At 44.0% G+C, this 12,214-nt stretch overlaps 1 protein-coding gene and 1 non-coding gene across 2 annotated transcripts; one reads left to right on the top strand and one right to left on the bottom strand.

Moving 5' to 3' along the window:
• The first annotated feature begins 2,923 nt into the window (after nt 1–2,923).
• On the top strand, nt 2,924–8,609 carry LOC121538086 (inositol-trisphosphate 3-kinase B-like). Its single transcript, XM_041845860.2, has 6 exons — nt 2,924–3,043; nt 3,748–4,022; nt 4,373–4,577; nt 7,672–7,773; nt 7,900–7,971; nt 8,079–8,609. Exons 1-6 carry the CDS (start codon nt 2,924–2,926, stop codon nt 8,457–8,459), a joined length of 1,155 nt encoding a protein of 384 aa, XP_041701794.2. The 3' UTR covers nt 8,460–8,609.
• Nucleotides 5,309–5,384, bottom strand: trnas-uga. Its single transcript has one exon. It is a non-coding gene; the product is annotated as a tRNA-Ser (tRNA).
• Nucleotides 8,610–12,214: the final 3,605 nt, after the last annotated feature.

The following is a 12,214-nucleotide window of genomic DNA, read 5'->3' as shown; positions in this document are numbered from 1 at the left end:
TAGACAGATAGCTAACAACTGAGTCTTCAATAAAACTTCCAAGGCGTGACTTTTCTTGAACGAATGTATTGAAAACGTTTATGTTGTGAAACTGCAAATACAGAAAATAATATACTTTAGTATTCAATTCACATTGACATACTGTAGCTGTACATTATACATTTCAAGTTGAAGTTGCATAAATACAAAGCAAGTGCCAAGTTACCATGTATCTGGCATGACGACAAACCAAATAGATAATTACTCTATGAGTATCAACTAGCCAACTCCTTTCATTACTCTAATAATGTACAAACACCTCTGTACAATAACAAAGCATATTACACTAGAAACAGTAACAAACTATAGTATGTTTTACACTTCTTTTACATGACGCACGATCAAACTAATACAGCTAACGGCATCCATGAAAGTCAATGCAATTTGCGTGAGTAAATGTAACCAATTAACATTGATAAGTAAGCAATTCTGTCAATAACAATATTATCATCACTTGCAATATGCTTGAATTGAACTTACAAACAAATATTTTCCGAGGCTGAAGCGTAACAAGAAATAGTTGCACTGAAAGAACTGTACAGTAGCGTTGTTTCTAGCTGCTTGTCTGCGTGCATAATAACAACTTTACTTCCGGGTTTTCGTCCATAATTCTAAGTACCAGAAAGCTCCACTAGGGGGCGCTAAACACCATGGAACACAATGAAAGTCACTCTTAATCACTATAATAAAATAATCTGTTACCTTCTAACAAGATGGCAGCACAGTGCCAATAGCTTATATAACGCAACATTTGTTGTGAGAAAACCATCAGTAGAGTTGAAAATGTGATGGAAATCCATTTCACTTGTATTTTTATTTAACCGCATAAGGTATTTTTGTGTGCACTACGTCATCACGCACAGCCTTTTATCTGCAACAATTAAGTCAATTTAATGTAAACATATCAATGGTACTTTGATGCCAATTAGCATTTTCGAATATGAGAGTAAATAGAGCCGAATATATTGATAAAAGTCACCTTGTCCGAGAGAGATTTACATGGTTATCAAAACGTCACGCCAGGGTAAGCCTACACAAAACACAGACCTTATTTTAAGTGTTTCTAAAATCCCCTATGGGAAAAATGAATGGTGTAAAAATGATTGGAACCATTTCCCTGGTTGACCGCTAGGTTTTATGGGTATTATGACACCTCCACTGTGGGACTCTATTTGGATACTAGACCGAGTACAGAGGAGGCTAGTGGGAGGAGCTATAGGAGGACGGGCTCATTGTAATGGCTGGAATGTAATTAATGGAACGGAGTCAAAAATAGGGTTTCCATATGTTTGATACCGTTCCAATTATTCCATTCCAGCCATTACAATGAGCCCGTCCTCATAGTTCCACCCACCAGCCTCCTCTGACAGAGTACCTTATGGCCTATTCAGATGATGTTGATGCAGATGTATTTCCTAGATAACACACAAACAAGAGAGACTCCTGTCAACCTGCAGTTCAATGACATGCTGCCAGTCACGCTCACTCACTCACCACAATGTTTGGAAACTTTGTTGCGTCACAGCATGCAAAATACTGCCACATCAGGGATAACGCAGGGAGACAGAGCTAGAGCCTGTCCGATCTTACTACAGTCTACCGACTGTACAGGTGTAATTTCTACGGACTTAATGAACCCCTAGGGTCCATAAAGTGTTACATAGATTTATCAAGGGAATGCTTTTGGATGCACAAGGTAGGCTACTGCAAGCAACTTTTATTATCAGTATTTCAGCATCCTTATTGCAACACTTAAATAGACATTGTAATTTCATTTTCTGTCCTTTACCTGTTTTTAAAATGTGTTGTAGCTATAGCTTATTCATGTACTCTTGTTAGTGAATGAATTTACACTTTTTTTCATTACTATTTTATTCCTAACCATATATTCAAATATCTTTAATTTGCTTGTGTGTTTTGTGCTGTATATATATAAAACATTAGAACATATAATCTCTACTCAAGAGACTCATCTTTTCACACTAGGCCTACTAACATTGGAGTGGAGTTATCAGGATTACATCCCCTGGAATATCACCCTTTCAGCTGGGAATGATGGACAACACAACACCCCCAGCTCTGGATGAAATGAAGGATGTAGAGAAAGAAAAGGAGATGGGGAATGAAGAACAGGATGATGACAATGATGATGGATTTGTTGGACTCTTGAATGATGTCGACCAACATCCGTCCATTGGTGTCAGGACACCCAGTGTGTTTGGTACGGTGAAACCCCAAACCAAACTTCTCTCTACCCCGGACTCACCCTCTAACAGTCTGGAACTACAAGACCATGAAAAAGGACCAGAAGAGAGACCCAGGCATCTGGAAGACACAGAACCAGGCTCTGAACTGCATGTGACTCAAGGCCTTTTGGTTGATATTCAAAGATGTGACAGTGTAGTGCGGGAGAGGGGAGAGGAGAGGGGAAAAGAACAGGAGGGGTCAGAGAGTGAAAGAGTAAAGGATTCAAGGATGAGCAGAAGGAGCGTGAAGGAGAGATGGAGACTGAGGAAGAGGGAGAGGTTGGGAGGGAGCATGCCAGCAGCAAAGACAGAGGGATGGGAAAAGATGGAGAAAAGAGAGCGATGGAGAGAGTGGAGGATGAGAAAGATGGAAGCGGAAGAGGGGATGCAAGATGGATGTGTGCTGAATGAGAGGAGCGAGGAGAGGAAGAGTGCAGAGCAGACAGGTGATAAAGAGACAGAGAGGATAGGGGATAGAGAGATGGAAGGAGAAAGTGCAGGGGACAGAAAGATGGAAGGAGAGAGTGTCAGGGATAGAGGGAAGGATGGCGAGAAGGAAGGTGCCAGCAGCCTGAGCTCTGAGGGGAGCTGTAGTGAAACCTGCTGGTCTCCCTTCCTCCCATTCCATCCTCTCCAGGATGCTCATGCACTCCTCTGTCTCATCCTCCTCTTCCTCCTTCAACTGCTCCTCAGCGGAGAGCGATGAGGTCTTCAGCGAAGGAGAGGACACTGCCAGCAAGAGGAGCACCATGAGGAGGGTGAGATTGAGAACTGAACGTGAAAAGAGCAAGTATAGGCCTACTAGATACAGCATACAACAATATGTCACTGGTTTCATATCCACTGTAGGCCCACACTGTAAATATCTGTTTCTGTGGATGCCTTTATTCTCCATGAAAGAATGTCTGTAATTTCCATCCCCTTCTCAACCCCTCTCTGTCTAACCGCTGTCTGCGATTTGCATGAGTTTGAAAGCGAGCCTTGAGCCTTGACACGGGCAAATTTGAATGGGATTTGCATGGGTCCTATTGATGGAGATAGGGGAGGGGGAGAGGCTGAGGGTGTTTCACCTCCAGTCCTTTCCCACTCCCCTTAGTGTAGGCCTACAGTATTCCACATTGCCCATTATGAAGCTAAAGAGAAAGACAATTGAAATAGAAAGTATACTATTTTAAGCGCACATGACAATGAAAATTCTATTTACTCCAGTGTCGCTCCTGGAGGACCTTCCTGACCTTGATGCAGTGGTCAGTGCGTCGGCAGAGCTCATGGGTCCAGCTAGCAGGACATCAAGGCACGTGTCCATTCAACAACACAAACACATCGCTATATCACTTTATATGTACTGTATAACATCTCACCATTTACTCCCACATCATCAGCTCTCCAAATCATTCACTCATTCTGTTACAATGTGAGCATTGAGGCAACTGCAGATAAATTGGTTACTTAGTGATTGTAGAAGTTACAGTTAAATATTGACTACACCTACCCTCCCCTCTCCCCTGCCTCTGTGTTGCTAGGTAACTTCAAGCTGAGTGAAGGGGGCGAGGTGCTGAAGCGTTTCAGTGAGGTGGAGGCTGTGTGTCTTCAGGCCCTCATGGCCGACCCCCTGCGTCCATTTGTACCGCAGTATCATGGCTCGGTCACCAAGGGGAACGAGAGTTACATCCGCCTGGAGGACTTACTGAGGGGCCTGAAGAACCCTGTCATCATGGACTGCAAGATGGGCGTGAGGTACTGTGTGTGTGTGTGTGTGTTTGTGTTTGTGTTTGTGTGTGTGTGTGTGTGTGTGTGTGTGTGTGTGTGTGTGTGTGTGTGTGTGTGTGTGTGTGTGTGTGCGTGTGTCAGAGGAGGCTGGTGAGGGGAGGACGGCTCATAATAATGGATGGAAAGGAATGAATGGAATGGAATCAAACATGGAAAACCAGGTGTTTGATGTATTTGATACCAGGCATTTGATTCATTCTGTTCCAGCCATTACTATGAGCCCGTTCTCCCTATTAAAAGTGCCAACAGCCACCGCTGGTGTGTGTGTGTGTGTGTGTGTGTGTGTGTGTCTGTAATTAAGCTACTGTTGCTCTCAGGACATACCAGGAGGAGGAGTTAACCAAAGCACACACTAAGCCCACCCTGCGGACTGATATGTACCAGAAGATGGTAAAAGTAGATCCGACGGCCCCCACGGTGGAGGAACATGAGCAGCGAGGCGTGACAAAGTGGCGCTACCTGCAGTGGAGGGATAACACCAGCTCCACCGCCACGCTAGGCTTCAGGATCGAGTGCATTATGGTGAGAGACACGGCTTCAACGCCCAAACCTCTGCTGTCCTCTGATTGGCTAAATGATAACAGAGGGAAATAAACATCAGAATCAAGATCAAGATAATAAGTCTTTTTTGTGCCAAAGTCTTTATTTATTGACTTCAACATTTATATTTTAAAAGTCCTGACTGTTCTCGACCTCTCTGTCTCTCGGGGGGGTCTACTAACTTCACTGGGTTATGTATATTGGGGTTAAGTGTGCTGAGGTTATGTAGACTGGGGCTATGTAGACTGTTGGTGGTCTACAATAGTCCCAGGGTTTTAGGGCCTGATTCAATCAGATCCGCTTTAGACGACATCTGAATAGTTGTATAATGTCGGAGGTGGAACTACATTTTACATTTACATTTTAGTCATTTAGCAGACGCTCTTATCCAGAGCGACTTACAGTTAGTGAGTGCATACATTATTTGTTTTATTTTTCATACTGGCCCCCCGTGGGAAACGAACCCACAACCCTGGCGTTGCAAACGCCATGCTCTACCAACTGACCTACATTCCTGCCGGCCATTCCCTCCCCTACCCTGGACGACGCTGGGCCAATTGTGCGTCGCCCCATGGGTCTCCCAGTCACGGCCAGCTATGACAGAGCCTGGATTCGAACCAGGATCTCTAGTGGCACAGCTAGCACTGCGATGCAATGCCTTAGACCACTGCGCCACTCGGGAGGCGTATACATATATATATATTTTTTCATACTGGCCCCCCATGGGAAACGAACCCACAACCCTGGCGTTTCAAGCGCCATGCTCTACCAACTGAGCTACACAGGGCCCATAAATACATTCATTTATATTGACATCCTAAAAGTGGCACTATTCACTGCACTTTTCCCTAACCTTAAAAATCAACCATATTCATTTCACATTTCGACCTTAAAAAACAATATAATAAAAATAATAATATGCCATTTAGCAGACGCTTTTATCCAAAGCGACTTACAGTCATGCGTGCATACATTTTTGTGTATGGGTGGTCCCGGGGATCGAACCCACTACCTTGGCGTTACAAGCGCCGTGCTCTACCAGCTGAGCTACAGAGGGGTCTATTCATTGCACATCATACCTATCATTCAAATAAATACACCTGACCAACAGTAGGGAGCACAAGGGGCAGTGGAGTGGTTTCTCTTACTTAGACAACCTTGTCCAAATGAAAACCTTTGACTGCTTTTTAAAGCAATTTCAACTTTTTCTTTGCTTGATCTCCAAGGGGAGGCTATTCCATAGACAAATGCCTGTATAGAAAAACGTGCTCCTTGCAGTACTGTTTACTCTTGGGATTTCACAAGACATAACACTAGCTCTGGTATTGTAACTGTGTTGGTTATAGACCATCTCAATGTGGTTTTTCATATAACCTGGTGTCAAACATATGATTAAGTTTAAGTTGGTCCACCCTGGAATACAAAGGTAACAAGAACTCCTGTACCCCTATGTGGGTCCCATGGGGGACATTCAGCATATACCTGATAACATTATGTTGCATGACCTGCATTCTCTTTTTCAGCTTTTTTGATAGCCCACTATACCAAGCAGAGCAGGCTTAATCAAAATGACACTGAATCAAGGTTGAGACAAGCAGTTTCTTAACTCTGATGTTAAAATATCTAGTGTTACTATATAAAAATGTCTATTTGTTTGCCATTTTAGAAATAATTTTAGCAGCAATCAGGTCTCCAGAAAGGGATTGATCTAGGAACACACCAAAATAAGTTACATTTGTTTTAGATTCAATCTCCTTGCCTGCACAGTTTACCTTTATCTTGTCAGCCCTAAGCAATCTACGTTTTGTTCCAAACAAAATCGATTCAGTTTTTCCCAAATGTAGCGACAATTTGTTGTCAGTCAACCAATCTCTAACAAAATGCAATTCCTTACTCAGGGTCTCCTCTATGTAAACTGTATCCTTCCCTGAGTCATCAGCATAAAGCAGGAGTTTGCACTTTACTGTATCTGGCATATCATTTAACGTATATAAGAAATAAGAGAGGCCCTAAAATTGCTCCCTGCGGTACTCCACAGGATATTTCTTTGGCCTCTGACAGAACATCACCAACATTACATACTTGTGTTCTGTTGGTCAGGTAAGACCTAAACCAATTCACTGCTACATCATTTAGACCCATGCATTTCAGTTTCATCAGGAGAATATCATGGTCCACAGTGTCAAAAGTTTTCTGAAAGTCTAACATGACCATACCTGTATAGTTCCCCTTCTCACTTTCCTGCTTGATGTGGTCAAAATAAGGCAAGTATCAATGGAATGAGCTGTTCTAAAGCCAGATTGTAGCCTTGTTTAAATTCAAACACTGGAATGTGAGAAATCCTAATTATTTTATTGAATTATTTTCAATTTGAGCGTATTTTTTAAAATGTTTTACTCCTTTTTCTCCCCAGTTTCGTGATATCCAATTGTTAGTTACAGTCTTGTCCCATCGCTGCAACTCCCGTACGGACTCGGGAGAGGCGAAGGTCGAGAGCCATGTGTCCTCCGAAACACGACACTGCCAAGCCGCACTGCTTCTTGACACACTGCTCGTCTTAACCTGGAAGCCAGCCGCACCAATGTGTCGGGGAAAACACCGTACAACTGGTGACCGAAGTCAGCGTGCATGCGCCCGGCCCACCACAAGGAGTCACTAGAGCGCGATGGGACAAGCACATCCCGGCCGGACAAACCCTCCCCTAACCCGGACGATGCTGGGCCAATTGTACGCCGCCTCATAGGTCTCCCGGTCGCGGCCGGCTGCGACACAGCCTGGGATCGAACCTGGGTCTGTAGTGACGCCTCTAGCACTTAGACCGCTGTGCCACTCGGGAGGCCCTGCGTAATTATTTCTATATAGCCTACACTTTCTCATTCTTAACTTCTAACGCGAGTGGGCGGGTTAGGCTTTGTGACAATGATCACAAGAGCAGCTGCTCACCTATTTGACAGATCCAACGCAGTTCCACCTCCGACACCGCCAAAACATCAGCAATGCGGGTGTCAGCTATCGCTGGTTAACACTTGATCTGATTGAATCTTAGTCTGTGTTTGTCCCTGTGTGTCCATGTTAGATGGAGAATGGCAGCATACAGCGGGACTTTAAGAAGATGCTCACCCCAGCCCAGGTCACTGAGGCACTCCTCTCCTTCACCAAGAGTCAGCTACACATCCTGGTCAGTAATTCGCCATCAACATCACCTATATTATGTACAACGTACAGGTTTCACACACCTCTAATAATATAGCTAAAATATATCTCCTTTTCACGCTGCACTCTCCCTTCTGGTTCTCACCCTTAGAAGGCCTACCATTCCAGACTTCAGGCTCTGGATGAAGCCCTGAAGGAATCACCATTTTTCAAAGCCCACGAGGTCAGTTCATATTTACCACTTAAACATGTCAACTATCCCTCTACTTAATAATAACATATTTAGCCTCAGAACTAGTCATACAGTAATGTTTTGGGTTCACCTGACAGGTGATTGGCAGCTCGCTCCTCTTTGTCCACGACCGGACCAGTAAGGCAAGCATCTGGATGATAGACTTTGGGAAAACCATCCCGTCGCCCAGCAGTGTGCAGCTGAAGCACGACGTCCCATGGGCCGAGGGGAACCGGGAGGACGGGTACCTGATCGGGCTGGCCACCCTCACCTCTTTCGTGGGTCAGGCCATCAGCCAGGCAGCCTGTAGACAGGAGGAGACACATGGAGAGGAGATGGACAGTGTCCATCTGCAGGAACAGGAACACACACAGACTAAAAGTCAGGGTGGTCAGGGCGAGGCAACACAGAATGAAAGTACTTTTGATGGAACAAGAGAGACCACATCAGAACAATACTCACAGGAATGTGTTCTCTAATTGACATGGATGATGTCTGTGGATGATTTGAAGCATTGCAATAGACAGTATTAATGGATAGAATACAGAATACAGGGTGAGTTAAGTTGAACAAGGTGTTTATGGACAACATTTTCTAATTTTTACAATAAAAACAACCTATTGTACAAACATGTATTTATTTTAATTTTATTTAATCTTTATTTAATGAGGCAAGTCAGTTAAGAACAAATTCTTACTTACAATGACGGCCTACCAAAAGGCAAAAGGCCTCCTGCGGGGACAGGGGCTGGGATTTAAAATAAAAATATAGGACAAAACACACATCACAACAAGAGAGACACCACAACACTACATAAATAGAAACCTAAGACAACAACATAGCATGGCAGCAACACATGACAACACAACATGGTAGCAACACAACATGGCAGCAGCACAACATGGTAGCAGCACAAAACATGGTACAAACATTATTGGGCACAGACAACAGCACAAACGCAAAAAAGGTAGAGACAACAATACATCACGCGAAGCAGACACAACTGTCAGTAAGAGTGTCCATGATTGAGTTTTTCAATGAAGAGATGGAGATAAAACTGTCCAGTTTGAGTGTTTTTTGTAGCTTGTTCCAGTCGCTAGCTGCAGCGAACTGAAAAGAGGAGCGACCCAGGGATGTGTGTGTTTTGGGGACCATTAACAGAATGTGACTGGCAGAACAAGTGTTGCATGTGGAGGATGAGGGCTGCAGTAGGTATCTCAGATAGGGGGGAGTGAGGCCTAAGAGGATTTTATAAATAAGCATCAACCAGTGGGTCTTGCGACAGGTATACAGAGATGACCAGTTTACAGAGTATAGAGTGCAGTGATGTGTCCTATAAGGAGCATTGGTGGCAAATCTGATGGCCGAATGGTAAAGAACATCTAGCCGCTCGAGAGCAGCCTTTCCTGACGATCTATAAATTACGTCTCCGTAAATCTAGCATGGGTAGGATGGTCATCCGAATCAGGGTTAGTTTGGCAGCTGGGGTGAAAGAGGAGCGATTACGATAGAGGAAAGCAAGTCTAGATATAACCTTAGCCTGCAGCTTTGATATGTGCTGAGAGAAGGACAGTGTACCGTTTAGCCATACTCCCAAGTTTAGCCATACTCCCAAGCTCTAAACCCTCAGAGGTAGTAATCACACTGGTGGGGAGAGGGGCATTCTTCTTACCAAACCACATGATCTTTATTTTGGAGGTGTTCAGAACAAGGTTAAGGGCAGAGAAAGCTTGTTGGACACCAAGAAAGCTTTGTTGTAGAGCGTTTAACACAAAATCCAGGGAGGGGCCAGCTGAGTATAAGACTGTATCATCTGCATATAAATGGATGAGAGAGCTTCATACTGCCTGAGCTATGTTGTTGATGTAAATTGAGAAGAGCGTGGGGCCTAGGATCGAGCTTTGGGGTACTCCCTTGGCGACAGGCAGTGGCTGAGACAGCAGATATTCTGACTTTATACACTGCACTCTTTGAGAGAGGTAGTTAGCAAACCAGGCCAAAGACCCCTCAGAGACACAAATACAGCCTACAAGAATGGAATGGTCTACCGTATCAAAAGCTTTGGCCAAGTCAATACAAATAGCAGCACAACATTGCTTAGAATCAAGGGCAATGGTGACATCATTTAGGACCTTTAAGGTTGCAGTGACACATCCATAACCTGAGCGGAAACCAGATTGCATACCAGAGAGAATACTATAGACATCAAGAAAGCCAGTCAGTTGATTATTGACAAGTTTTTTCAACACTTTTGTTAAACAGGGCAAAATAGAAATTGGCCATATAACAGTTAGGATCAGCTTGATCGCCCCCTTTAAATAAAGGACGCACCGTGGCTGCCTTCCAAGCAATGGGAACCTCCCCAGAGAGGAGAGACAGGTTAAAAAGGTCAGAGATAGGCTTGGCGATGATAGGGGCTGCAACCTTAAAGAAGAAAGGATCTAAACCATCTGACCCAGATGTTTTTTTGGGGTCAAGTTTAAGGAGCTCCTTTAGCACCTCAGACTCAGTGACCGCCTGCAGGGAGAAACTTTGTAGTGGGCAGGAGAAAAAGAGGGAGGAGTATCGAGGCTAGTCGCATTAGAAGGGGTGGGAGATGAGGAAATGTTGGACGGGCAATGAGGCATGGCTGAGTTAAATAGGAATCCCGACATAATGAAGTGGTGATTAAAGAGCTCCTTGTCAGTAACAAGCACATCATCAACATTAAGGGACATGGGCAGCTGTGAGGAGGAGGGTTTATTCTCCAGGTCTTTAACCATTTTCCAGAACTTCTTGGGGTTAGACCCACAGAGAGAGAACTGCTCCTTAAAGTAACTAACTTTGGCCTTCCGGATAGCCTGAGTGCACTTATTTCTCATTTGCCTGAACAAGAGCCAGTCAGCCTGAGTATGCGTGTGCCGAGGCTTTCACCAAATTGAATTCTTGAGGTGGAGTAACTCTGCCAGATCACGGTCGAACCAGGAGCTGAACCTGTTTTTAATTATCTTTTTTTTATGGGGGCATGTTTGTTAACAATACCACTGAAAATATAAAAAAAGGTCAAAGCGTCTTCGACAGAGGGGATCACGCTGATTCTATACCAATTTACAGAGGCCAGGTCATGAAGGAAGGCTTGCTCATTCAAGTTTTTTAGCAAGCGTCTATGACAAATCAGGACAGGTCATTTCACTGAGCAGCCATTACGAACACAGGCTGTAAAACAGTGATCACTAAGGTCATTACAGAAAACACCAGACTGATACCTATCAGGATTATTTGTGAGGATAACATCAAGAAGAGTAGCCTTTTCTGGGTGTTTGGAGTCATACCTTGTGGGATTGGTAATAATCTGAGAATGATTTAGGGAGTCCCATTGCTTTAGGACTTGGTCAGGTGGTTTAAGCATGTCCCAGTTTAGGTCACCTAGCAGGACATATTCAGACATAGTGTAAGGGGCCAGGAGAGAGCTTAGGGCAGGTAGGGTACAGGCCGGTGCTGACGGAGGACGATAACACCCAGCAACAGTCAACAAAGAGCTATTTGAAAGTGTAATTCTTAAAACAAGCAAATCAAATTGTTTGGGGACAGACTTGGTGGAGACAACCGAGCACTGAAGGTGTTCCTTGGAAAAGATTGCCACTCCACCACCTTTGGAAGATCTGTCTTGACAAAAAAGGTTATAACCAGAAAGGTTAACATCAGTGTTTAAAACACTCTTCCTTAACCACGTCTCAGTAATGACCAACACATCTGGATTGGAGCTGTGAACCCACACTTTCAATTGATCAATTTTAGGTAATAAGCTTCTAGTGTTAACGTGCAGAAAACCCAGGCTAATCTATAGACAGAAAACAAATGCCTCATCTATAGACATCATATTGACAGTTATCAATGTGTTCTAACTCAAATTTGTCTGGTTCGTCTCATTTGCTTGTGCCATTGAGGAAATTCAATTTGAATAGCCACAGTAGATACTCCAGGCTTTGTGGTGGCGGTTATCTCCTGAACCATCACGGCAGGACAGGTGAGGTAGGCTAGCACCCAAAATCAACAGATGCAGCCAACAAAAACATGGTCTTTCATTAAATTTATTTAATTACAAATTTTTGCAGCATTACATCTGTGCCACATGTGGGCAAAGTTGACAGGAATTGTCTTTACTGCTCAATGGATGTCCCTGAGCCCTCTTACCCTGCAGGTAGGGCGCATGCGCAAACCACTCACAAGGGGGCATTGTTTAAAGTCATCAGGG

The sequence above is a fragment of the Coregonus clupeaformis genome, chromosome 3 (genome assembly GCF_020615455.1).
Source record: "Coregonus clupeaformis isolate EN_2021a chromosome 3, ASM2061545v1, whole genome shotgun sequence".
Lineage (NCBI taxonomy): Eukaryota > Metazoa > Chordata > Actinopteri > Salmoniformes > Salmonidae > Coregonus > Coregonus clupeaformis.
Note: the sequence above shows the minus strand (reverse complement) of the source record. Positions and strands in the feature narration are given on the sequence as shown.

Coding starts and splice junctions, on each gene's coding strand:
- LOC121538086 (XM_041845860.2), top strand. CDS start 2,924: ATGCTCATGCACTCCTCTGTCTCATCCTCCTCTTCCTCCTTCAACTGC. Junction 3,044..3,747: donor AGAGGAGCACCATGAGGAGG/GTGAGATTGAGA, acceptor TAGTGATTGTAG/AAGTTACAGTTAAATATTGA. Junction 7,774..7,899: donor AGAGTCAGCTACACATCCTG/GTCAGTAATTCG, acceptor TCTCACCCTTAG/AAGGCCTACCATTCCAGACT.